Below are 27,491 nucleotides of genomic sequence, written 5' to 3'. Positions count from 1 at the left end.
GTCTGCACTTAGAAGTGAAGCAGGAGGCATTGTTGAGACCATGTTGCCTTTTGCTCTAAATGCAAACGTGCACTTCTCCGACCTTGTCTTCTCAGAGGAACAGGGACATTAAAATACGTTTTTAAAAATCATCCCGCTCAAAATGCCCCTGAAAAAAAACCTAAAACATAAAAACCCTACACTGCACACACATATATCCCCCTAAGGAGAGGAGGAAAGAACGAAGCACATGTGACAGATGTTAGTCGAAATTGTTCTGGAAGGAGCTCAGTTGCTATGATGCCGGTCTTGATTTAAGAACTTTGAATAGAACAGAATTGAACAGTGGGGAAGAAAGGGAAAAAACCCGAGTTCACGTGAAAATCCCAATATAGCAGTGTTTTGCAAATGGCGAACCACAGCCAATGGGAGCCACGAGGCTCCGTGGCTAAGGAGCCGGTAAGTAAACAAACTGGAGTGGCCCGGTAGCAGCTTTCTCGGAGTGGCCATGTGGACCACTTTGAGAAACACTGAAATATAGAAATGGAGCCCTCAGCAAACGTACTTGGTTTTGAGAATCAAGAGGGGCAAACAAAAAGACTTCCCAAAATCTTGCAGTGATTCTTGCTCTCACAGAGAGAGGCTGCTGATAAGTAATCTTATGGCAACAGGGATCAAGTAGGGACTAGGAATTGTTTTTCTTTAATACATACTAGTTTTTCTTTTTGGCAAATTTCCTCTGCTTGTACCTCTAAAGTATTTTTCTTCTCTTTCTCTCTCTCTCTCACTTTGCATGTACACTTCAGGCTACATCTAGTCTGCAGAGTTTTGGCACCAAAACGGCCATTTTTGCGCAAAAACTCGCAAAGCATCCACACCTCAGGCACGTTTTTTCACAAGTAAATCAACAGAATGGGGGTGGGCGGGTTGTGGAAGAGTTATTCCTCTTTCTACAAGGAATAACTCCTTTTTGTGCAAAAGCTCTTGAGCAAAAAGGCTTGTGTGGACAGGGAACTGCCTCTTTTTGCACAAAAAACCCCTATTGAAAAAAACACAGGTGCCCTGGTGGCCATTCTGTGAATAGCTATCAGCACTTTCTTTCGAGAGAGCATCCATGCAGTCTGGACACTTTCTTGTGCAAAAGCACATCGCTTTTTCGATGCATTTTTGCAGTGTGGATGCTCTCTTGCACAAGAAGTTTTTGCGGAAGATCTCTTCCACAAAAAGCTTCTTGTGCAAGAAGCCAGTAGTGTAGATATAGCTCAGAGTCTGCTTTATAATTACCTTTGTTTCCTGAACATAATTGGCATATAGATTTTCTGTTACACATATGAACACATACTGCAGGTTGAACCTCTCTTGTCCATCACTCTCGGTTCCAGTAACATCCATGGTTCAGCATGATTTTAGTTAGATGGATGTCCATTTATCATGAGTGTGGTCAAGTTTCCTGTGGTTCCATAAAATTTGCTTACAGGCATTAGTGCTGGCTTTCAGAGTTCTGTGCTGTTATTTAGTTCTAATTTACCCCTAAATATTCTCTAAGAGTCGAGTAAACAGTGGAAGGGCTGGTAATGCTGCTAGACAATGTTGACCTCCCATGGTCTGGCAAATTCTCTGGTTTTGCACCAGTCAGGTCCCATGAGTGCCGGATTAGAGAGGTTCAACATGTACTGTAAAATAAACGTGCAATGCTTTAAATAAAACATGAGCATGGGGGCAGAATAGGATATTTAAATAGTTATTCATAAATGTAGTGTTCATATCTTTCTAAAATATTCAGTCTTTAAATCCAAAATGTTCCACGCTTAGTGTCCACCTGATTATGCTTTTGTTTATTGATTTATTGTTTTTATTGCAGTTTGAGTAAAATCTTTTTTATCTTTGGTGATGGTGAAAAAACCCCTCAAATATTTCCATAGTAAATAAATTGTGATCACTCTTTCTTTGATGGTGATAACTATAAAAATCCACTGCTATTTGAAACTTCAGTCCTGGCTTTTCAATGAGATGTCTGTGAGGAGTATGTGATTTTCTAAGATTGCAAAAGAGCAAGTTTCTACACAATGTTCTGATTGAAAAAAAATGAGACTGAACTTGCACAGCAGAAATTGTTTTTTTTTTTTTTTTGTTAGGTAAGCCAAATTCTGCCCTCAAATATGCACCCAACTCCCACTGCAATTGAAATTTAGAGGCCAGATATTGATATGTAAATATAAATGTGGTGGCATTGGTTGTGCAACTTAACAACTTAATCCAATTCACACATTGAAGTGGATGGGAAGATTCCCAATTATGTCAACGGAGTGGGTTGGGGCTTATGTGTGCAACTAGCTACACAAAGAAATGTTTCATCTCCACTAGCAGAATTTGGAAAGTCCATTAACTCTGAAGCAAGATGCACACACAGCCCATTGGTGAAGCCTGTAGAATTTGTTAAATCTGCAAATGAACAGCTGGGGGAGGAAGATGATGACCATTTCCTATTGTTATCTTCTTCTGCCCGGTTTTCTTTTGAAAAGCAAACTGGGACATTATCTGTCACACATCATTGCAATGCGATGTCGATATTACACTGTTAACATCACAAAAACTTGGAAAAGGCACAACATAACACTACCACGGATGCGTTAGCAGAGCTACATTGCATGAGGTGCTTCTATTCTCCTGTCCTGGCTAAACATGCAGCCTAACAAGTGAGGTTAGAATGTGAAACCTGTACCCAAAGGATACACAGGTTGGGCAATACAGGCAAAGTTAAATTTGTTGTTATAATTACAACTGACCAGTACAGAACCAGTGAATTTGCCAAAAGATGGGAGGTCAGTATTGTCTAGCAGCATTACCCACACTTGATTGCTGGGCTCTGAGAAGACATTTAAGGGTAATTTAGAGCTAAATAACAGCATAGCACACTGAGCGCCAGGACTGGTGGCTGTAAACAAATTTTAGGGGACCGCAGAAAATTTGGCCATACCCATGATAAACGGACATCCAGCTAAATAAATCATACTGGACCATGGATGTTGCCAGAACAAAGAGTGCCGGACTTGAGAGTTTCAACCTGTAATGATTGCTCTGTTAAGATCGCAGCATTATCTGTTTTGTTACTGGTTGTTTTTCCCTCATTCATGTTTAAATCCAATTCATACTACAGTTGCTCGTGCTTCTCTGTGATTTGAATTTGGATGTTTGAAAGAGCTTTTCTTATCCTTTTTACTTTGTTCACAAGAAGTTGGGAATGGGCGACAGGGGATGGATCACTGGATGATTAAACGTTCCTTTTCCAGTCTCTGGTACTGGCCCCTCCCAGAAGACAGGATATGGCACTAGATTGTCTTTTGGTCTGACCCAATATGGCCATTCTTATGTTCACACATTTTGTGCTCTTTTAATAAGTTCCTTGTAGGGGCCAAATTCTCTTCCTATGGAAGTCAAGGGGAATTACTGTAATATGGTCAGTTCTTAGTGATTTACTGATGGTTGCTTTAAGCACTAAATTGAACATCCCACTCCATTAATGTGGTCATGATAATAACATATAAGAACAGACTCTTATTTTATATTTCCAGCCCTGGCCCATTGTAGTCCTTTTTGTTTGTTAACCAACAACTCTGTGGGTATGTCTACACTACTCCACTAGTCCGAACTAGCGGGGGTAATGTAGTCATCCGCAGTTGCAAATGAAGCCCGGGATTTGAATTTCCCGGGCTTCATTTGCATGAAGCCGGCCGGCGCCATTTTTAAATGCCGGCTAGTTCGAACCCCGTGCCACGCACGTGGAACGAGGAGTACAGCTAGTTCGGATTAGGAAGCCTAATCCGAACTAGCTACTCCGTGCCGTGTGTGCCGCGGCACGGGGTTCGACCTAGCCGGCATTTAAAAATGGCGCCGGCCGGCTTCATGCAAATGAAGCCCAGGAAATTCAAATCCCGGGCTTCATTTGCAACTGCGGATGATTACATTACCCCCCGCTAGTTCGAACTAGCGGGGTAGTGTAGACATACCCCGTATGACTCAGCAGAACATATTTAATTTCATGACAAGCTGAAACCTCCTTCTGAGAAAAAAAATTAGAGAACTGAAACTATCTGCAATGTGAAATTTTAGATGAGGTCTACTTACTTTGTCCTAATACAGTGCTCAAGTGGTGGAATAAGGTCATTTTCTTTATCTTCAATGTAAGGCTGAACTGTATCTGTGGAGACATTATAGATATTTATCATCACCATCATCATGCCCGGGAGTTAATTTTATGGATCAGAGCCTCGTTGTGCTAGGCACTGTGCAAGCACACAACAAGAAGATTGTCCCTGCCCCAAAGACTTTACAATTTAAGGGTGTTTCTACACTTGCACTTGATCTACAAGACTTTTGTCATTCACAGGTGCTTAAAACACAACAATCCATGAAGGACAAAGTTTTGTTGCAGCAAGTGAAAGCACTCTCCTGCCTATAAAGTGAAACCTCCTTGTAGGGGCTGGAAGTACTTTGTTGGCAAAAGTGCTGACAAACAGAGCGCACACAAGATGACATTAAGCAACCAGGTTCTGTCGATGCTTTTTGCTAAAAGTTGCATAGTGTAGATGTACCCTAAGTGATAAATCCTCTTCCCAAATCCTGCAAACACCAAATATTAGCATGGAATGGCAGATCAAATATCACAAAGAGCAGATTTCATTCAGGAAGAGTTTGACATTGTAATATGAGCAAAGGTATAGTTTAAAAAGAAGTGTGATAGCCTGAAAACCTCCTAAGTGGTTTTTATTATATTATTTCAAAATGTTATGCTGCCATTCCAAGAACCACTTGTGTTTTACCAGTCATTATCCCACAAAGCCTGAAATGGCACACACAAAACCTCTGTTCTTAAATATGGGACAAAACCTTTTAGGAATTACAGCAATCAATATAAATTCAACACCTAATAGCCTCAACCAGCACCTTTTACAGGTTAGTCAATCAAACTATCTATTTTAACCTGTGGTGGCTGCACTGGCGTTGTGGGTAGTGAATGTACTTTTGGAGAAATTGCCACCTTCAAATAATTCTGGCTACAGTTATGTTTCCCCAGCAATTAGCAAATGAGCGTAGGATTCTGAGATCCCATTTTAAAGAGTACTGAGTTTAAAGGATATTCAAATGGGGGAAAGATACACAGATGTTCATCAGCTGTAACCATTACAAAAATCAGCAACATTTCTCCAGGAGTCAAAGAAATCATTTCCTCCAAACAAATTTATCCATTTGCCTCCCATGTTTTACTAGGACTTTCTGTGGAAGTGGTAAAATGGAAAAAGGCCCTTTTTGCCCTGTGAAAGCAGAGTCAAGTTCTGCCACCATAGATCTGCTCTATTTTTTGGAAAGAGCTACTGGGATACCTCTCTATCTTGTGCCACATGGGTCTTTATGAGTGAGCACCGTAGATAAAATCTGCTCCTATGCAAAGGACTAGCATGAGACTATTCATAAATTGAGTCCTCCACAAATTCTGTGTGATCTAGTCCCTTCCGCAGGAACAAATTTCACTCTGAATGAAGAAAATTTTGCTCTTGCTTCTTAATTATCTGTTTTTTCAAAAACCTTTATCAGTCTTTAGTTACAAACTACAGCCCTGGTAAAGGGTTCAAGGAACATAACTTTTGTGCATCTGGTCAAAGAAAGCACAGCACATGAGGGTGCAGAAAACTCAGTTCTAATTTTTAGGAGCTGTTAGAGAAATCCAGTGTTTCTTTAGACTGAACAAAGTTTGGCAGGATGCTTATCTCCATTCATAGACAGCAGACTCAAAGGGCTGTTGGAGAGATTTTTCTAGTCGGAATGGTGAAACGATTTGGAGCTAATGCTGTACTGCAAAATTCCAAAGATAAGAAAAGATTTAGTACTGCAAACCATTTGGGGTTGTGATGCCTTAAATTTAAAACATATTTCTGAATCCAAGCCTAATTCCGAAAGAGAAATAAACTGAAGTGATAAGACTTGGGTGAATGGTAAAGGGAATCAATGACAAATAATAATTAGTACTTTCTCATACACAGAAAGTCCTCTCAAAGTCCTTTATAAATGTGAGCAAGTATTATTATTCCTTTTCGACTGATACAGAAACTAAGGACAACTTAGGTGAAGAGATTTACTCAAGTTGATACAAATGTGAGTGGCATTGGTGTAAATCAGAAGTGGGGAATCTAAGGCCTGGGGGACAAGTTGTGGCCCCTGGCATGCCTAGGTCTGGCCCCAGAGGCTCAAGGGCTCCCCCACAGTGTAGGGGAGCCCATGTTTGCGCTCCGCCCCTCACTGCCCCATTGTGGGGCTGAAACACACAAAATACTAGCCTGCCTCCTACCGCCTAGGCCCTGGTGGATAAGGGGTATGTGGGGAGTGTCTTTCTCCTTCTCAGTTGGGGGCCACATCACTGAGGGTTTTGTTGTTGTTTTGGAGGGTTTTTGCTTGTCACTTGTGTGCAATCCCCGATTGATTGTTCTGTGGGACAGCAGCTCCTGGCCCAGAAAAGGTTCCCCACCCCTGGTAGAACCTAGATTTGCTATGCTCTGCTACTATGCAGACAAAGGGCCTTCGGGCCACAAATAATAAGTAGGCGTTTTCCTTGACCACAGACAACTAATAAGATTGGATTGAACTAAAAAGGTAAGTTGTTGCTCTTCAACAACACAAAACCAATTCAAACATTGTTTTTCAAACTTAGAAAAACACTGGAAAAATCATGGAAAAGGTCAAGAGCTTAATAAGTAATTGCAGTAGCTATTTTAAGGTCAGCAGGGGCTAATCACAATAAATGCTCCCTCCTAGTCATTCTTGGTATGAAATATGTTAGTAAGTTTTCTCACTTCTAGATTGGACCACATAATAAATCATTTGCAGTTCTGCATCCCTGGAGGTTATTTATGGAGATAATGAGCAATTATTATAATCATCCCAATACAATGGGCTCTCCATGAAATTGAGTAAGAAGAAACAAACAATGGTGCTGCTACAATTTCACATACCAAAGACCAAATCTTGAAAGGTACTCCTCAGCACCCTTAGCTCCCCACTGCAACTCTCAAGTGTTGCGCACATTAGGGGCATGACTAAACTACATCCTTCTTTCGAAAGAGGGATGTAGTTTAGACATAGCCTAGCTTTGTTTAATGAGTGGCCAGATTGTCCATTTATAACTAGCCATGACTAAAGGCTGTGTAAAAGTGTGCTGTCTCACAAGTAGCCCAAGGAAAGAATTGGACTTGGTTAGCAGCATATTATTATATTTCCTGAACCAACCCAGTGCTCCCCAAAGAAGCATTAAGCTTGGAGCGAAGGCTATAACCATTTCCCACCATCTCTGCCCTTTTCCTGCTGATCCTACATGGGGAAGGGGAAATATGAGCCTGTAGCATCTACTTTGTCCCCTGCACCTGCAAAAATGTGGGGCCTATACAAATTCATATCTGGTTTATGGCCATGTTACTCTGGATAGACCGGATCACAATCTAGACCTTGGAAATCAGCTTTGTGTAAGTATGTAACAGGTCTTGGAAAATAGTGCATGCTCACTTTTAAACATTTAAGGACCTTTAACTTAACCTCAACATTTTCACAAACAATCCACTATTTATTGTAACTAATTATGGAAACGTAGGAAATGGGCACCAAACCAAACTTTAATAGGCCAATATCATCAGCAGCTGATTTGATTGGGTTTATATGATCAGAATTTTTCTTTGGGTTGGGGTTTTGTTACTATCACTGGGAAGGAAATGTAAAGGCTCTCCTGTACATACCAACTGTTAACCGTATTTCCTCTTCCTGGTTGGCCAGGCCATCATAGTAATAGAGATCAAATCTCCGTTCTGTTTTCCAGTCACCTAGTAAGTCCTTTCGCAAACAAAAAAGCACACTGAAATGGCTTTCACTACACACAACCCAAATTGGGTACCTTGGGGTCTTCAAGTAGCAGCCAACCTGGACGAAGAAAGAGAGCATAAAAAATTAAAAAAACAACTTGTAGTGTACAATACTAGTAATAGTACTTTTCACTTATGTACAACCTTCAACAAACATTAATTAAGGCTCATAACACTCTACTAAAGCAGTATCGATTATCTCCCCTATTTTTACATTTAAGTAAACTAATGCACGGTTAGGGTGAGAATCTTGCCCAAGGATATGTTTTCATTGCAACAAAGGTGTGTTCTTAGCTTGGGTTAATTAACAGGGGTTAAATTAGCACTGAAGACACTACAATTTCATTTTTTAACTCAGGATAACAGCTTGGGGAGCCTGGGGGTTAAGCTCAAGCAACTAACCTAAGTTAAAAGCCAAGGTAGTATATATTCACTGTTATTTTAACTCAAGTTAGCTAACTACAGTTAAGAACATCCCATTTTCAAAGAGCTGCAAAGTCAATGGCATAACTTCCATTAGCTTCAACAGGCCCAGGATTTCATCCCTGGAATTCAGAAGCAAGGAGAATCCAGTTACGTGCAGTAGCTACTAATCTGCACTGAAATGTGCAGAGTAATATGATTATTATTATTTAGCTATTCCATATTGGAAGACAAAATCCTTACTCCAAAGAGTTTAATTTAATACAATCCCTTCATTGACACACATTTTTCATTGGCATCTCAAATTCAGGGTATTGGGTTTTCTTTCCTTTTCAATGAATAGAGTAAAACAATACAAATCTCTTTACTTTGAGTCTTTTCCATTATTACTAAAACAGTGAATCTCAGATGGGGAAAATCCTTGCATTATTATTGGCTGCCACTAATTAATCTCTGTCCTTATTTTAACTTTCAGGGTCTGTCTACATTGCAGAGGTTTTTTTGGAAAAATGGCCATTTTCCCAAAAAACTTCACTTATGTCCACACTGAAATCATGTTCTTTTAAAAAAAATTGAAATAACAGAGGGGTTTTTCTGACACTGGTAAACTTCTTTCCATGAGGAAGAAGCCTTTTTCTGAAAGAGCTCTTCCAGAAAAAGGTGTGTGTGGATGAGGAAAAGGGAGTTCTTTCAAAAGAAGAGGAAAGAGGAAAAAGCACTGGTGCCCTGGTGGCCACTCTGTCCATAGTAATCACAACTTAAATGCAAGATAGAGTCCATTTAAGAGATAGCATCCAGAATGCTTCTTTGATGCGCTTTTGCTGTGTGGACGCTCTCTTTTGGAAGAAGTTTTATCAGAAGATCTCTTCCGGAAAAGCTTCTTCCTAAAGAAGCCTTCAGGCTAGACATAGCCTCAGTTGTAAGGGTCTTGTCATGTTCTGAAGTCAGATTTGTAACTGCTATTGCTGTCCTATGGAAGTTCCACCCACAGAATAAAGGCACAATATAGACATAAGCATTCTTTATGGAAAAAAGTATGAAGTGCACTTAGGACCCTACTTTCAGACCCATTACTAATTTGAATGACCATTACTTTTAAATCTCCAGTGGCTTGAAATATAAGCCTTCCATTTAGCCATACTTCTTTATGCCACTTATACTCTCTACAAAACTGTTGTCATTGGTATAAAGGGTCGGACCATGATTCTACAAAGAAATGAAAGATCAATTTTCATCCCTACAACACAGAACTGTGTGTTCTAAGGCTCAGTAAGTTTAAAAAGACAATGTGATATATATATATAAATAATGTGACTATCCACGGTTACATTAGGCTGATTAAAAATATAGTAAAAAGGTTCAAAATCTTCATCCACTAACTAAAAAATAAATCTTCTCTTTGGGCTAGTTATTCCATAATAATTGTTCATTATGTGGCTTGCAACTTTCTCTAAAGCTTCAAGTATTGGCCACTGTCAGAGGAAAGATTTTGGACTTGGTGGACTGCTGTTCTAGATCTGATCTTTGGTCTGGTGTTCCTAGGACTCATAAGGATGTCAGGAGAGGGTTCTAGCAGGTACATTTGCTAGTGTGGATATTAAAATATATATTGTATATATAATACTGCTTCTCATTCTCTGGCAGATTGCCTATAGATACCAAAGTGAGATAATCAGAGGATAAAAGAGAGCATACATTATATAGCCTGTTGTGTTATAAAAATCTAAAAGTTCTCAGCCTTGTGAGAAATGGATGTTTATGTATTTTACGTCTGAAATATTATCTATCTATCTATCTATCTATCTATCTATCTATCTATCTATCTATCTATCTATCTATCAGAGCATGTCTGTCTGTCTATCTGTCTTCGTGTCTGTCTGTGAATCCGTTTGTCCTAGAACTCCTCCTAAACAGTAAAAGCTAGGACCATCAACTTTGGTAGGCAACTTCCTCTTAGAACTTAATGCAAGGGCAGGGCTTGGTTCTGCCAAGGCGACCGGAAGCCCCAGGAAAAGGATAGTTTTCCATAACATGCAAATGGGGGGCACAGAAAAGAGGAATGTGATATGAGAATGGCCACTAGGGGCAGTGAGATCCCAGGGGAGAACTAACCTGCAGAGTGTCCAGCCGCATCACCAAGCCAGTGGCCAGCAGGGATGGGCCTTTGCCCTCTGGCTTGTCAGCACACCGATAAGTAACACTCCTACCCCAAATCCTTCCCTCCCCCCAACCCTTGGTTACAGTGCCGGAGGCTGGTGAAAGGCCCCTGGCTGCCAAGGGGTGGTGCTGAGGGAGAAAAGGGGCCTCTGATGTCCTGGGAACGGTAGGGGGAGAGGAAAGGCCTGTGCTGTATGGAATTCCCTGCTCACTCCTCACTCTCCGCAACCCTCACTCTCGCACCCTCCCACTCCTAGCCTCCTGCATTCTTGCCACCCCACATCTCTAAGGCCCTGCCCTGACTCCTGCGCCCCTCCCCCTCACAGTGCCAGCCCCAGCCCTGAAGGACCCGGGAAACACTGGGTAAGTCTGTTGTACAAATATAAATTAATCATTTCCTGAAGCAAAGCGCCTTGTGATGTTAGGTAACAATTCTCTAGATTAGTAAGTAACTGTTTTCTGATTCATTACTGTGTGAATGTCTATAAAACACATCCTTTTAGTCAATAGTTTGGAGGGGGCAGGGCTTGTAAATTCCTGGCTCAGACGTACAGAAAACATTTTTCAAAAGTTAAAAAGTTTAAAAAAAAAGTCAGAACATCATAGCAGGAGTAACAATAAGAGAAGCGTGCAGATGCAACAAAAGATTTCAAACTAGAGGAAAATTGATGAAAAGATTTCACTTGACAAAGACGCTTATTTTAGTATTTATGTAAATCAAAGACAAAAGTGAACAGTCAGTGACTTCCTTGTCGCAATGCCCTCTTCCCATAAATGTCTGTTAAAATTATGGCCAAAAGGCTTCAAACAATATGTGCTGATGTGAGATGAAGGAAATATAAAAAAGGTTTCCATCCAAGGTTCCACTCTAGTTCTTATTCACTCAAACAGTACCAATGAAGTCAACGGAGCGGCTCATGGGAGTAAGGTGTGGAGTAGTAAGGCTTGGCTCAGAGATGCATATTGCACAAAGAACTAAAAAAAGCACAGAATGCGTTAATATAATAAGGGTTCTACCAGTGTTTACAACACTGCATGTCAAATTCTCAGCTGCTGTAAACAATGGGGCTACGTCTACACTGGCACCCTTTTCCGGAAATACTTAAAACGGAACAGTTTTCCATTATAAGTATTTCCGGAAAAAGCGCATCTACATTGGCAGGATGCTTTTCCGGAAAAGCACTTTTTCCGGAAAAGCGTCCGTGCCAATGTAGACGTGCTTTTCCACAAAAAAGCCCCAATTGTCATTTTCGCGATTGGGGCTTTTTTGCGGAAAAGAAATCTGTGCTGTCTATACTGGCCCTTTTCCAGAACACTTTTCCGGAAAAGGACTTTTGCCCGAATGGGAGCAGCATAGTTTTTCTGGAAAAGCACTGATGATTTTACAGTAGATCGTCAGTGCTTTTCCGGAAATTCAAGGGGCCAGTGTAGACAGCTGGCAAGTTATTCCGGAAAAGCGGCTGATTTTCCGGAATAAGTGGCCAGTGTAGACACAGCCTGGGGTTATGACAATTACGCTAGAGAAAGCACTGGCCCTCACTACATCATAAAACAGTGCTGTGAGTAGGAATGATAATCAAGCACTTTAATGAAGCAAAATAACAACAGCTCTCCCCAAGATTTGAGACCAGAGAGCCAGAGTACGGTGAGAAGAGGAATACTACATGAATGGTGGAATTTGCATGTGCAGTCCCTGCTGGCTACCTTGCTTCCATTGAAGTCAAAGGTCAAACTTCAAACTTAAGCCAACACTTGGGGCTTTTGAAACTCCGCCCTTCCCCGGATACTATTACTAATGTCTGACATAACTACCATGGAAGTCAGACACCCTAAATCTGCTGCCAGAGTAGATGACTGTTCTACCCATGCCCCTCACTGGGCAAAGAAGCCAATTGTTTGCCTCAGCCTCACCCTCTAGCAAGAACTTGCATATTTTCCTGATGTCTCACATTCAGGAGACTCATTCATCTTTGCTGAAATCACATGAGATGCATGAAGAATTCAGTTTATAAATAAAAATCCGAAGATTCCATTCTCTCCTACTGAGAACAACTAAGCAAGTCTTATTTACTTAGAGTTTGCACAGAGCTTTGGCTTTTGACCTATTGTTATTTAACAATTATTATTTTTGTTATGGGCCAGCCATATGTGTTGTGCTTTATAGGTTTACAGGAGACAAGTCTAAGAAGAGTGCTTATATTCGTATCCCAAACAAATTAAGTACTACAAGTTGCACTTCCCAAAACTGGCACTCTCTAATTTGGCAACATCCGTTATCCAGTAGCACCATGTATGTTCCTGGATCTGGGAGCCCGGGGAGCCTAGCGGCAGGAGGGCTGGCAGCAGAGGGCTGGTGTCGGAGCCTGCAACAGCTCAGGGCAGTGTGGGGCTGGGGACAGAGCTCCCTTCAGTCTGTGGCAGCCGGAACCCATGGCCCACCAGCCCAGGGCTGGGAATTGCCAGTAATGGGGTTGGCAGCCCGCTTGGACGGGAGTCAGAGGCTGGGGTCTGGCAGTAGTGAACTTGGCAGTCCACCATGAGCCAGTGGAAGGGGGCTCGGAGTCAGGTGGGGCCGGCTAGGACAGTAGTGGAGCCAGGAGCACTGAGGGGTGAAAGGCTGGAGAGCTGGTGGCAGGAGACTTTCCCTGATTTGGCAAATTCTCTCATTCAGGACCATCAGGTCCCAAGGGTGCTGGAGCGGGGGGTGGGGTGGAGGACAAACTGTATAATGCATCAGTTTTAAAATATTTCATTACTTTTGAGAGAATGCATATTAATCTACTGTAGGCACAAAAGGGTATGTGTCAGTGTGTGGGGGGGAGCGTGGATAGAGGGAGTTAGGTATCTTCTTCAGGCCCTCCCAGAGGTCCAGAGAGGCCTTGGCCACTCCAGCTTTTGAGGCCCCAGCCATAATAAAAAATAAACACATGAAAACAAAATAAGGCACCAAAAAAAGAGAGAGACATCGTTTGATTTTTTTTTAACTTAACGAATGGCTTTCTAGCCTGTTTCTATGTAAGGAAAGCTGAGAGGGTAGGTCACATTTTGGTCTGCTAAGGAGGGCCATAAATACAAGTTGCAAAACTTATTAAATGCCAAAAAATTAACAAGTGTCTAAATTTGAGGCCCCTTTGAGCTTGAGGCCCAGGCCAAACAGCCCTCCTGCCCCCACTCTGCTCTGTTTGGCCCTGCTTATGCTGTATATTTACAGTCCTACAGAGACTTCCCCACCATGTTGCTCCTCCCGTACAAATCCCTTAAGTAGTCTCATAAATTTCACTGAGGCAAATTTTCATCTTTGGAAAATGTCGACCTTTCAAAAGGGAGCACCTGCAAAGAAGGACTCATTTCCAACTCTGTGGGTGGTCTTTTTACACATCGGACTTAATTTCATACTCACACAATGGCAAAGTTAACTCTCCTCCTCTAACACTTTCTGTGGCAGAATCATTTCCAGTGCGTGTGCCAGTGTGAAAGTTCCTGAACTTGCACATATTTCACAATACATATTTTACCTTCTTATGGGACACGACAACTGTATTCTTGAAGTTTTTCTTCAAAAGCAATACATATAAAAAGGAGCTGTTTTTCTCTGTTCTTGGTTATTTAGACAGCCACACAGCTTGACCAGAAATAAATTAATTTTGTCATCATTCCTTGCAATGTTTATGATTCAGATGGGTAGAGGATGCAATAGTCAAAAAAGCAGGGATGTGTTTTCAGTTCCATTTTGTTTAGCACAGATTTTTTTGCTTGCTGTGTTTTACGCTATTTACATTTAAATTGTATTTATTTATTATAACAATCCTGCCATTTCCTGCCCATTGTCCCACAGAATAGAGCCGGGCAAAAACAAAACAATTCACTGGTAATTTGGGAAGGGAGAGGGTGAGAATTTCATTTTGGACAAACAAATCAAAAGTTTTCAAAATTTCCAGTGAACTGAAAAGTCTGGGTAGGAAAAAAAGTTTTATTTTGACATCAAAATATTTTTATTTTTTTCTGTTTTTTTTTTTCGATCAGTCAAAACTACTCACTGAACTCAAAATGAATTTACAAATAGTTTTGGGTCAACCAAAATTGCATTTTTCAGCAAATATTAAAATGCCATCCAGCACTCCTGCTGATGTCAATAGGTTCCTATGTGGGTGCAAAGGCCTGGATACATAGGTCGCTTTCTGGGATCAAGGGAGTCGTTTGCTCATTCATTAATACTCCCTTTTAAAAACTCCCCAATCCTATTGAATTCAATGGGTTGATTTGCACAGAATTATGGACACACATGGTTGGAAAGCACCTTGAGAGGTCCACAAGTCCAGTCCCTTGTGCAAAAGCAGGACCCAGTAACCCCGGATCATCCCTATGTCCAACCTGTTCTTAAAAACCTGCAGTGATGGATATTCCTCAAAGCCCTTTGGAAGTCTATTGTAGATTTAGCTGCCCTTGTAGCTGGAAAGCTTTTCCTATTATCCAACCTAAGTCTCTAGCTGAAGATTAAGCCCATTACGGGTACATCTAGACTACATTCTTTTTTCGAAAGGAGATATGCAAATTCAGCACTAATTTGCATATCTTCTTCCAATCGCTTTTTCAAAAGCATTTTTTTAAAGTGAAAGCAATTTAGACAGGGTGTTTTGAAAGAACCCCCCTTTTTTGAAAGAACCCTTCTTCCTTAAAAAATGAGGTGTACAGGGTTCTTTCGAAAAAGGGAAGGTTCTTTTGAACCCTCCCATCTAAATTGCTTTCACTTTAAAAAAAAAACACTTTCAAAAAAGCAATCGCAAGAAGATATGTATTAGCATCAAATTTGCATATCTCCTTTCAAAAAAAGAACATAGTCAACTCTAGATGTACCCATACTTCTTGTCCTCCCTAAATAAAATGAATGTAAGGGTGTGATGGGGCTTAACCCCCATTGTAGCCAGGTCACTAAAATGTATCTTTATGCATTATAATGTGCCTCAGTGTACCTCACCAGCCAACCTCACTAACGTGCAGAAAGGAACAGTCTAGTGATGTTGGTAAAGATGCGTTAAGCAGGCTGTGTTTGTTATTCATGTTAAAGAAGGCATAGTCTAAAAGGTTCTATTTGTTACTATCGTTACTATTTTACCATTAGGGTGGTTTTCTATTTTAATTTAAGAGTGTAAGAATGTTTTCTGTACTAAATTTGTTTTTGCAGAAGCAACTATAAGGAATGTGTGTTAGAAAATCAGTGTAAAGGCCTTCACTGGACCAAATGTTCTAGGGAGGAGCCAAGAACAGACATACGGACTCGAGGATTTTGCTGTATACCCCTAGCGAAATGCGAATAAAGGGCAAATGAACAGCTTTCAAAAATATGGCAAGCACCTATCAATTAAAACAAAATAGCTGTAATATAAAAAAAACTTACAAAAGCTCTCATCAAACATCAATTAATTAGAGCATAATAATCTAAAATTTGCTAATCTCGATGAAGGAAAACTGCTATAAATTGGGGTGTTTTGCCAAAGTTTTTGGGTCCCATCCTGCTAAGACTGAAGCATCAGCTGGGACCAATAGCGTCCCACTCCTCCTTGTCCATGATCAGTTTGGCTGGCCACCAGAAAGATCTGGATCATGGACTGGGTAAATATAACATTGATTGGTGGGACATAGAATATGTATGTGTGTGTGTTTGTCTATTTAAGCATATGTTAGCTGCTTTACTATTGCATTCATAATAAATGTAGTGTATTGCCTTTTCTCCTAAAAAGATCCCGTGTGCTCCTTATAAGCATAACACCGTTATCTGCAAGGCAAGGGAAAGAATTCCAATTAATCATGCTCTGCGCCTCAAGGGTGATTGCTTATTGCCTCCTGGTCAAAGGAGCAGATCTAGGCCGTATAAGTAAACTGAGAGAGCTCAGATGGGGACAGACTGCAGAGGAGGCAGGTCTCTGGCAAATAGAAGTCCTGGAGGAGGGTTTAGTCAACAGGAAACAATGGAGAAAGACCTGTGCAGGAACAGGTCAGGCTCTGACAGTGGGAGCCCAGTGATAGGGCCAGCAAGGAAGCTATCATGAAGCCTGAGACGGACAGATTGCAGATTTGTTTGGACTTTTGTTTGGACTTCTTTGTGCTATTCCAGATGGAGCTTATGTGACTTGCTGGGAGGGCCGAGCCACAGAATACCTAGGGGGAAGATGGGAGAAGAGGCAGGCGCTGAGAAAGGCAATTGTAGATGCAAGGGAAAGCCCAATAGGAGAGCACAGAGACAACTACTCCCATGCAATGCTGTGATCAGAGACAAGGGGCCATCCACAAGGTGCAGATGTGCTACTACAAATGGATATAAATGCTCGCTGCTTAAATATTTACAGGACACTCCACACTTTTCCAGCAATAGTGGGTTTTTTTCTATTGCAATGACCTTTACTGGCAGGAATTCATATTAAATGATGTTTCCACAACATAAGTCTGAGAACTCAATACCATAAAAGAAGATATACGTTGGGATATCTAGAATATCACAGCCTCAGCACACCTGGTCCTCCTGCAATAAAATATTAGCTCCTCCCCCTGGGTTATACTCTAGTCTGTGTAATTGCAATTATTTTTTTTTCCAGTTTAGGAATGTTATGGAGGTAGAGCAGTTGTGGCCTTTAAAATGGAGCAGATTTCAAGCAGATTAAGGGAAACTAAATTCAATTACAGTATTTGGTATTATTGATAAATAGCAGAACACGCCATCCCATCCAGAAATAAAAAAGTTTTCAACAAAACTTTCAGTTAAAATAGAAATAGACAGTTATGAGTATAACAGAAGCAGTATATAATTTATTAATATTATTATAGGTTGAAACTCTCTAGACTAGAAGTCTTGGAACCTGATCAGAGAATTTGCTTAACCACGGGAGGTCAATATTGTCTAGCAATATTTCCAACACTTCCAGGCTATGTCTAGACTGGCATGATTTTCCGGAAATACTTTTAACGGAAAAGTTTTCCGTTAAAAGCATTTTGGGAACAGAGTGTCTAGATTGGCACGGACGCTTTCCCTCAAAAGAACTTTTTGAAGAAAAGCATCCGTGGCCAATCTAGACATGCTTTTCCGCAAAAAAGCCCCGATCGCCATTTTTGCGATCGGGGCTTTTTTGCGGAAAACAAATCTCAACTGTCTACACTGGCCCTTTTGCGCAAAAGTTTTGTGCAAAAGGGACTTTTGCGCGAACAGGAGCAGCATAGTATTTCTGCAAGAAGCACTGATTTCTTACAGTAGGAAGTCAGTGATTTTGTAGAAATTCAAGTGGCCAGTGTAGATAGCTGGCAAGTTTTTCCAGAAAAGTGGCTGATTTTCCGGAAAACTGGCCAGTCTAGACACAGCCCCATTGTTTACTGGGTTCTTAGAGAGATTTAGGGGTAAATTAGGGCTAAATGAGAGCACAGAACACTGAGGCTACATTTATACAGCGCATTGTTATGCAAGAAGATATGCAAATGAGGCACGGGGTGAATATCGCCATGCCTCATTTGCATACCTAGTAAGCCACTATTTTTGTGGAAGGTGGTTTTGCACAAGAAGGAGCTGTCTACACTGCTCCTTCTTGCGCAAAAAACCCCTCTTGCGTAGGAGCTGTTCTGCAGCTTATTTTCAGGAAGAATAGCTCCTGTGCAAGAGGGCTTTTTTGCGCAAGAAGGAGTAGTGTAGACAGCTCCTTCTTGTGCAAAACGCCCTGCTGCACAATGGCGGCTCATTCGGTATGCAAATGAGGCACGGCAATATTTACCCCCGTGCCACATTTGCATATCTTCTTGCGCAACAATAAGCAGTATAGACATAGCCTAAAAGCCAGGACTGGTGACTGTAAACGCATTTTATGGGACTGTGGGAAACTTGGCCACTCCTGTGATAAGTGGACATCTAGCTAACTAAAATCATTCCAGCCTATGGATGCTGCCAGACCAGAGAGTGCCAGATTAGAGAGGTTCAACCTGTATTTGTATAGCAGTAGCACTTAAGAGTCCTAGTTATGGTCCAGGACCTCCCTGTGCTGAGCACTGCTCAAGCACAGAACATATAGCATTGAATACTTTTGATATAGAAAAAAAAACATTTTATGTGATGAAATAGGAAATGTAATAGAGAGGAATGGACATAATAATGGGCCCAATGCAAACCTCACTGAAATCCCTGACAAAACTGACAGGGCTTTGAACAAAGCCCTATGTGCAGCCACAGCATGCAATTATTACAAATGTCTATCAGTAGTGCCTTATGCAGATCAGACTAAAGAGATCTATAGCAAATGAAGTGTTGGCTGCAGGGCATGAGCCATGTGCTAGTCATGCTCTAACAGGCATGCAGACATCACGGCACTCAGTGAAGTGTATTGTCCAAGACAGATAGGTAATAATAATGGATTACAGCGGGGTGGGGGCCTTTCTTTTGGGGTCAGGAGCTGCTGAGCCCCTGGCTAGTAGATTTTGTGTGCTCCAGCCTTACGATGAGAAAGCAGAGGGGAGAGGGGGGGAAGGCTGGAGTGCCAGTGAACGTTCCCTAATGCTGGGGGCACAGCCCCGAGCCTTGGGGACCAGATCCAGGCAAGCTGGGGGCCACAGGTTCCCCATCCCAGATTACAGGCTTCACCAGTTATAATTTGCCAGTGGAAGGTCCAAAGGATGGTGATTGTAAGCTCTGGTTCTTTTCATTATATGGGGTCACAGTATTTAATTCAATGAGTCCCCATCCTAACTAAGACCTTTAGGTGCTACTGCAACATAAATAATATATGTCAAAATACCAGCGGTGGCTTTGAGAAGTAGAGTTGTTAGACCATTCCATGCATAAAAATGATCATTTCACTTTCAAGAGGTCAAGATTTACTTGCAGTGGTCTCAGAGACAGTTCAATGCTAGAGAAGTTTTGGGCTGGATTTGACCAATCTCTTTCTGCTATGTATGCTTGCAAAATCTGTTAAAAACTCATTAAATATCTTGGATTTATTTCAACCAATGCTGCAATCTTGCAGTTTTGTCTTTAACAAGTTGGAAATAAATATCACCCCAGCAGTAACAACAAACCCTGTGAAAACAAATTCACAGATGAGATGGAAGAAAAAAAATTTCTATTAGAAATCACATTTCAGTTCCAAGCTGGAAAGGGATTTGAATAAACAACGAGTCAAAAACAATTTTTTAAAATGATGAATATCCTAAGATACCTGTGTGGAACACACATTTTTCTCCATAATGGACCTCACCAGTAATTTATAGAGCTATTAGAGTGCCTTTGCAAAACCCATCTATGAAGTACAGTCTCTACTACATGCACATTAACAATTAAAAAAGCTGAACTGATTGCTAAAAAAGCTTGCCCACCAGATCCCATTTTGTGCATACATATTTTCATCATTTGTTTCTTAGCTAAGATGTTTTTATTCCCCAACATGAGTTGTTTCTAATCCAATACATGTAAGCACAAGGGGTGTGTCTAGACTGGCAAGTTTTTCTGCAAAAGCAGTTGCTTTTGCAGAAAAACTTGCCAGCTGTCTACACTGACCGCTTGAATTTCTGCAAGAACACTGACTTCCTACTGTCTGAAAACAGTGCTTCTTGCGGAAATACTATGCTGCTCCCATTCGGGCAAAAGTCCTTTTGCGCAAAAGCTTTTGCACAAAAGGGCCAGCGTAGACAGCTCAGATTTGTTTTGCGCAAAAAAGCCCCAATCGCGAAAATGGTGATCAGAGCTTTTTTGCGGAAAAGTGCATCTAGATTGGCACGGATGCTTTTCCGCAAAAAGTGCTTTTGCAGAAAAGCGTCCGTGACAATCTAGATGCTCTTTTCCACAAATGCTTTTAACGGAAAACTTTTTTGTTAAAAGCATTTGCGGAAAATCATGCCAGTCTAGACGCAGTCAAGAGGTGACTGTGAAGCAGACAAATTTCCTAGCTGCAAAAGATTATGGGAAGAGTGTTGCACAGGGCAGATAAACAGGTGAAGTGCCAGAAGACAGAGGATGTGCAGTGAATTTGTGAGTTAATGTAAAGTAGGTCTTGCTGCTGTACACAGTGTACTGGCTGCATCAAAAGGACTGCAGCTAATAGTTCCCATATGTGGCATTTTAATGAATAAGTTGTGTAAACATAACTGTCATTGTCAAGAAATGTAGGTAGGAAAATGTAATAACATGCCCATTTCCACCACAGTGTGATCCATAGACAGAATAAAGATTAGATCTTGATTCCCATACCTCCTGTTAGGGCACATGACACAACTCATTAGGAAAGAGTGTGAAAATGAGGTGCTAAATTGATCAAGTACTTAACGGGAAAGACAATGAAATTTAAAGACAGGATAACGTCTGGACTACTGCAGGGAGGATAACATTAAGTTTTTAAAGTTGTAACTGTATTCAACTATAGAGTAGCCATCCCAGAAAAGAGGCTCAAACTCCAATGTTTTAAACTTTTCAAAATGGATTTTATAAAAAACTAGAAAATGGGCACAATCTTATGCTGATGCTTGGGTGGTTGACTGGGTGTGACCCCAAAGTACCTTTCCATCCCTAAGTTCTATGATGCTGTGATTCATTATAGGTCACATATATGAGCCTCTAACTCTCAAAAAATAATTACAGTTCTATTCCATTTCTGGTTCCAGTTACCTTGCTCTTTGCCACACTGTAATGTCATGCAGAACCTATTTCTTGAAATGCAGGGAAGAAGAAAACAGTCAATTCTAAACACTTTCATCCCAATTCTGTTCTCACTTACACCAAAATAAATATAGTGTAACCTCACCGACTTTCCTGGAGCTATTTTAGATTCACATCGGTGTAACTGAGAGTAGAATTTGGACCTTAATTCTGAAACCACGACAATGAGTTCCAGGCCTGGGGACATAAGTCCTCTGGAATCTAATTTTTGTTACATTCCTTTTGGCATATATTGTGGTACACTCTAAGAACTCAAATGTATAGCCATGACAGATGTTGTAAATAAAACCTAAAAAAGTTTGCATTAGATGCTTGGACTTGAGAAAATGTATTGCTGATCATGATTCCAATTCTCAAAGCAACTGGATATTAATAGAAGGCCTCACATACCTTAAGTTTAGTATCTTCAGAATAAGGTGAAGATGTTTGGTTTTCCAGATGTTTTGAAATTTCTTAACATAGAATTTTTGAGGAGGTGGAGTAGGTGAGTTATTCTCTATACTAATCTCACTTAATGTTGTGTTAACATAACACATTTTCCACTCTGGAACATAGAAAACATCTGTAAAAGGTGCTAATCTTTTTGAGGCTCAAGTCAAGGAAGAGATATATTCCTTATAATGATACTAAAGAAGGATAAGAAACATGAACCAGATGCAGCAAATGTTTGCTTTGTTTTGATCAGTATTCATCAAATTCGGACATTCCATATTGGAATGTTTTCTTGACTGTATTGGTTTAGTCGTATGAAGAGTGTAGTGCTCTTTTTCCATTACAAATATGAAACACTAGAATTTATTAGTGCTAAGAAAATCCCACTATTTTAAGCCATGTGGGAAACATTTGAAGTAAAGATTTGTTTTCAGATACATGTATTTGCCTTACATCAGTAAAAACAAATTATTAGATAATTACTTGATAGGTGTCTTTTCATCTCCTATATATTTGAGAGAGTTTGTCTGTATGTGTGTGTGCACCGTCTGTCTGTTTGTTCAAGAACTCCAAAATTTGACCACCAAATTTGTTATACAGCTTCTTCTTATCATAACTTAAAGCAAGGTCAGGGTCTGGTTACGCCAGGACAACAGGAAGCTGCAGAAAGAGGTCAGCTTTCCATAACATGCAAAGGGAGGAGCTGCTGTTTGGAGGGACACGATATGAGAGTATCCACTGGGGACAGCCGTACCACCACCAAGGGTATGGCCAGCAGGGCTGGGGCTCCACCATCTTGCTTGCCAGCACACTGGTAAGTAGCCCCCCCCCTGCCACAAACTCTTCCCCCACCCCACCTCATGGCCCTTGGCCACAGTGATGAGGGGCCCAGCAGCTGGGAGAATTGGGGGGGAGAAAAAAGGCCCTTGGTGGACAAGAGAGCTGAGGGGAGATAAAAGGGTGGGACCCCACACCCTGAGCCCCCAAACATCACTCACACCCCTCCTACCCTCCACCTCCTGCACTTCCCTCCCCCACATTCCCAAGGCTCTGCCCTGACTCCTGCACCCTCCACACTGCCAGCTCCCTGCCCTGAAGGACCTGGGCAATGCCAGGTAACTCTGCTAGTTTATTGTATATTTGAGAGCATTTGTCTGTCTGTGAATGTGCGTGTTTGTTCAAGAATGCCTCCTAAGTGGTAAGAGCTAGGACCACCATATTCACTATACAGATTCCTCTTATTATAACTTAAACCAAGGTCAGGGTTTCATTGTGCCAGGAAAATGGGATGTGCCTGAAATGGGATTGCTTCTCAGTCACAGGATTCATACAGGGACATTGCTGGCTGTTCAACTTCATCAGGGGAGAAAGTGCACAGTTTGCTGCATTCTTCACTGTGGTGGGAAGTGCAGGGGGCAGACAAACCTGCACCTGACCCAACCAGGGGACATGCAGCTTCTCACCTGGCTCCAAGCTGCTGCAGTGAGAGAAGGCTGGGGTCGTACTCCTTCCTCCAGCCTGCATACTGAACCCATCATCCCCAGCCCCACCCCAGATCGCCTGATCAGATCAGATCTAGTCTGATCTCCTGTATAACACAGGCCATAGAACTTCCAAACATAATCCAGCGTCAAGCCCAATTACTTCTGGCTGTGCTAGAAACCCTGATGGATAACCAGCTGCAGTTGTACTCAAGTAGTTTCAATGGCACGGGGAACAGGATCACTGTGTTTTGTTTTTTTTAATTTCAATCTAATTTTGCATTTTCATTTGAAGTGAAACTAAAATATGAATGTCAATATAAAATGCTGAAAAGAAACACGTCCTTTTATGTTACCCTTTATACCTGGCATTGTCATTGTCTTTTACTAAACTAGCAAAACAAAGACTTAGAATCAATTTGATGCCGCACTATAAATGCATCAGAGAGGTAAACACCAGGAAAGGAAAGAGCTATTTATGATAAACAGTACTGTCGGCAGAAGAACAAATGAGCACAGTCTGGTCATGAAGATATTTAGGCTGAAGGTTAGAAGGTTTCTAACCATTGAGAAGGGTTTTGCAACAGTCTCCCAAAAGCAGAAGTGGGAACAAACAATCTAAGTTCAAAATGGAGCTTATTAAGTTTATATATATATGATTATATGATGAGGTTACTGGCAGTAGCAGGGACTAGATTCAGTGAACCAGGAGGTCCCTTCCAGTCCTAGGTTCCTGTTGTTATCAGTAGTAAGAGCAAAGTTGTATGGTGGCATCACCTGGAGGATTCTCCCAGGCCGGCTCCCATTGTGCAATCACACAGTTAGTGCAATATTATGTCTGACTGCAAGCGTTCAGTCCATATGTCAAATTCCACATTTGTCAATTGCTTCTTTTTTTTAACTAAACTCATGCTACATGCTATTAAAAGCACATGCTACATACCTGGCAAACATCATAGTGCTCAAAGAGAGACAGCAAGCCGATGTCACTGCGGTTAGTGATACCTTTCAAAACTGTGATATTTCCATTTCCGGAGTCCAGCTCTATTACATCATTGAACACATTGGACACAGCTTTACCAGTCAGCAGCAAGTTGACAAGTTCCTGTTTATAATATATATATGTATATATATAAAAAGTCATGATCTGTGCATCTCACCGGATCACTGAGGATCATCATAATATATAGTATGTGGATATTTTTCCATGTGTTTAAGGCTGCACCACAGCTTTTATTTAAGTGGGGGTGTTTCCCATATCTGGAATAAAGGGGTCAGCTAAGCAGATGACTTTTCAAAGGGTATGCTTCAGGGTTCCTATCCCAAAACATCAACTGGATTAAAAAAGCCAGCCAGGTTAGGGCAGGGAAGACTCCTCACATCCAATACAACCTTAATGCCAATATTACACACAACCTTTCTAGGTTGGAGCCTCCTTTTTCCAAGTCAATCATTTTCACTATCTCCTGACATTACTATAACAATAAGAATTACAAAAAAGTATCAACAATAATGCAAAGCCTATGTAATCAATATGTGCTTGTACGCGAGACAGTAATAGAGAATACTTGAATTTGAAAGATGAGGGTATAAAAGAAGTGGGGGAGTGTGATTTTCTTCACTTTACATTGTAATCATATTTTCATTTGGCTTGTGAACCTCCCCGCTGTCTCGCCCGATTGCCTTTCATTACTAATTCCCCTGAAGTTCCCCCATTCCCATTACCCAAACCCACTGATTGAGAAACATTGCCACATCAAAAGGCATTATCAAGGTACAGTTAAGAAAGAGTGGGGGATACAAGCATTTTATAGTACTTTCCTGATATTTCTGTGTGTGTGTGCACACGCGCTTATTTTTTTCTATCAGATCAGGTTTGCCAAAAGGTTTACTAATGTTTGTGAACCTGCATTCACTCAGAGATGGATTTACCTTCTAGATGCCTATTCATAGGGCCTGTGTCACCATGGCTTGGAAAGCCAGTCTGAACTCCAGGCCTTCCACTGCACTGGGATTTACCATTGAAGATCATAGCAGAGAACACTGCAAAGAGATGGCTCCACCATGGAAGGACAGAATTAAAATCCTACAAGGATCTCAGAAGACTGTGACTGTGTCAGTGACTTGAGTCGTTTGGGGTTTGACCTGCTCTGTGCTTTGATAATTTGAATTCCAAAGCACATCTCAAAGCATGGAATGTCATGTGTCTCTAAGCCAAAGAAAATCGTTCTCCTGTGAACTGAAACCGCCGAAATTCATAAAGCCAATGGGTGGCTATCCATGGAAAGAATTTTATCTAGTCTCATTGAAATTCAAATTCAGGCAGGATAGATTCCTACCATTTTTTTTTCATAAAGAAAGGCCAAAAACCAAGTGTCCTATGGGTGCATTCATTTTTCTAAGGAAAAAGATTAGATGAAATCTTGCTTATGGAAAATATCCTTGCATGCTTTAACAATGTAGTAAATGAATCCAGCGCAACTCAGAAACACCCTCATTAGCCTTTTACAATAGTCAGTGGTGGGCTTAGTTAGATGCCATCTGCACCCCGTACGCAATACGTACAACATCTGCCAGCCTCTGCTGATTCTGTCCCCTCTAATATTACTATGGGTGTCCATGGAATTAGTGTGGCATGTGTATATAAAGCTTATGGAACAGAATGGGACACCACGTACATCTCACTTTTCATAAGGCGTCCATAAAACCCATTGACACTAATGGCACATGGCAATACACAGAAGTGGATTACACCACACACAAAAAAGAAATTGTATATTATTGCTGAGCATTAATATACAACACATGTGAAGTTCCAGAGAGAAAAACAGAATGCAAAGAGAATTTTCAGGAAAAAAGATTCAAGTTGCCAGAGCTTGAAGGCAGAAAGAATTAAGAAACTGCCAGTTTAGATTTGATTTATGATACCAATAATACATGTATATATTTACAGCCATCTTTCATCCCAAAAGAGCCAAAGAGTTTTATAGACTTGCCCTGCTGTACAAACTACATAAAGGGAGCTTTTAATCCACCAGGGAAGCACCAAAGATGTTTAACACCATACAGCCATTCTGCAAAACAAGACTGAACCATAGAATACTAGGACTGGAAGGGACCTCGAGAGGTCATCGAATCCAGTCCCCTGCCCCCATGGCAGGACCAAATACTGTCTAGACCATCCCTGATAGACATTTATCTAACCTACTCTTAAATATCTCCAGAGATGGGGATTCCACAACCTCCCTGGGCAATTTATTCCAGTGTTTAAGTACCCTGACAGTTAGGAACTTTTTCCTAATGTCCAACTTAAACCTCCCTTGCTGCAGTTTAAGCCCATTGCTTCTTGTTCTATCCTAAGAGGCCAAGATGAACAAGTTTTCTCCCTCCTCCTTATGACACCCTTTTAGATACCTGAAAACGACTATCATGTTCCCCCTCAGTCTTCTCTTTACTAAACTAAACAAACTCAATTCTTTCAGCCTTCCTTCATAGGTCATGTTCTCTAGACCTTTAATCATTCTTGTTGCTCTTCTCTGGACCCTCTCCAATTTCTCCACATCTTTCTTGAAATGCGGTGCCCAGAACTGGACACAATACTCTAACTGAGGCCTAACTAGCACAGAGTAGAGTGGAAAGGACTGAGAAAAGAAGTGAAGAATTCCCTTTTTCCTGTAGGAATAATTTTGGTACTGTACAGAGAATGCCTTCAATATAGGTTTGATTGTGGCAATAAGATTACAACTACTTGTTTTATGAGCTTTAGCTTGGACATGAGGAAAAACATCGTAACTGTCAGGGTGGTTAAGTACTCGAATAAATTGTCTGGGAAAGTTGTGGAATCTCCATCAATGGAGATTTTTAAGAGCAGGTTAGATAAACAACTTCCAGGGATGGTCTAGATGGTGCTGAGTCCTGCCTTGAGTGCAGAGGACTGGAGCTGATGACCACTTGAGGTTCCTACAAGTTCTGTGATTCTATACCAATTGAATTATTACAAGTTTTCCGGACCTCAATTTTATTTCTCATTGGAAGAGAGGAACTCTGTCAGTCCTGCAGCATTAGTTCAATACTAACTAGGAAGGAAGAACATTAACTTCTCAGAAATAGACACTGCTTCCTGAATTATTAATGCTTACATGTAACTCAGTGCATATATTGTTAGATTCTCTCCTCCCCCAAGAACCCAGAAAGTGAGCATCCATTTTGTTAAATGGGAGTGGGAGAAAGATACACCAGGAACCCAACTCAGATATTGATTAAAAGCCTACTGACTTCAGCAGGCTTTCAATAAGTCACAACTGAGCTTGCAAAAATAAAGAAATGGAAAAAAAAGTAAAATTAGAAAAGTAGAAAATAATAAAACATTGTTTCAGGCAGGTAAGGACAATATTCAAAAAGCAAGAGATTCTCAGAACAATGAAGAGAAAGCAAATGTGT

The 27,491-nt window shown here is 41.0% G+C and overlaps 1 protein-coding gene across 3 annotated transcripts in view; it reads right to left on the bottom strand.

Annotated features, from left to right (window-relative positions):
* Positions 1-27,491, bottom strand: part of MINDY4 (MINDY lysine 48 deubiquitinase 4) — a 114,273-nt gene that overhangs the window by 7,168 nt on the left and 79,614 nt on the right. For 2 of the 3 annotated variants that reach the window (XM_006120581.4, XM_006120582.4), the window contains exons 15-17: positions 23,995-24,156; positions 7,758-7,938; positions 4,105-4,177 (exon numbers count right to left, since the gene is read on the bottom strand). In XM_006120581.4, coding sequence (XP_006120643.2) covers positions 4,105-4,177; positions 7,758-7,938; positions 23,995-24,156 — 416 coding nt within the window. The remainder of the gene's footprint in view (positions 1-4,104; positions 4,178-7,757; positions 7,939-23,994; positions 24,157-27,491) is intronic. The other variant, XM_025183364.2, reaches the window with a different exon arrangement.

Source organism: Pelodiscus sinensis, chromosome 2 (genome assembly GCF_049634645.1).
Source record: "Pelodiscus sinensis isolate JC-2024 chromosome 2, ASM4963464v1, whole genome shotgun sequence".
Taxonomy (NCBI): domain Eukaryota; kingdom Metazoa; phylum Chordata; order Testudines; family Trionychidae; genus Pelodiscus; species Pelodiscus sinensis.
Note: the sequence above shows the minus strand (reverse complement) of the source record. Positions and strands in the feature narration are given on the sequence as shown.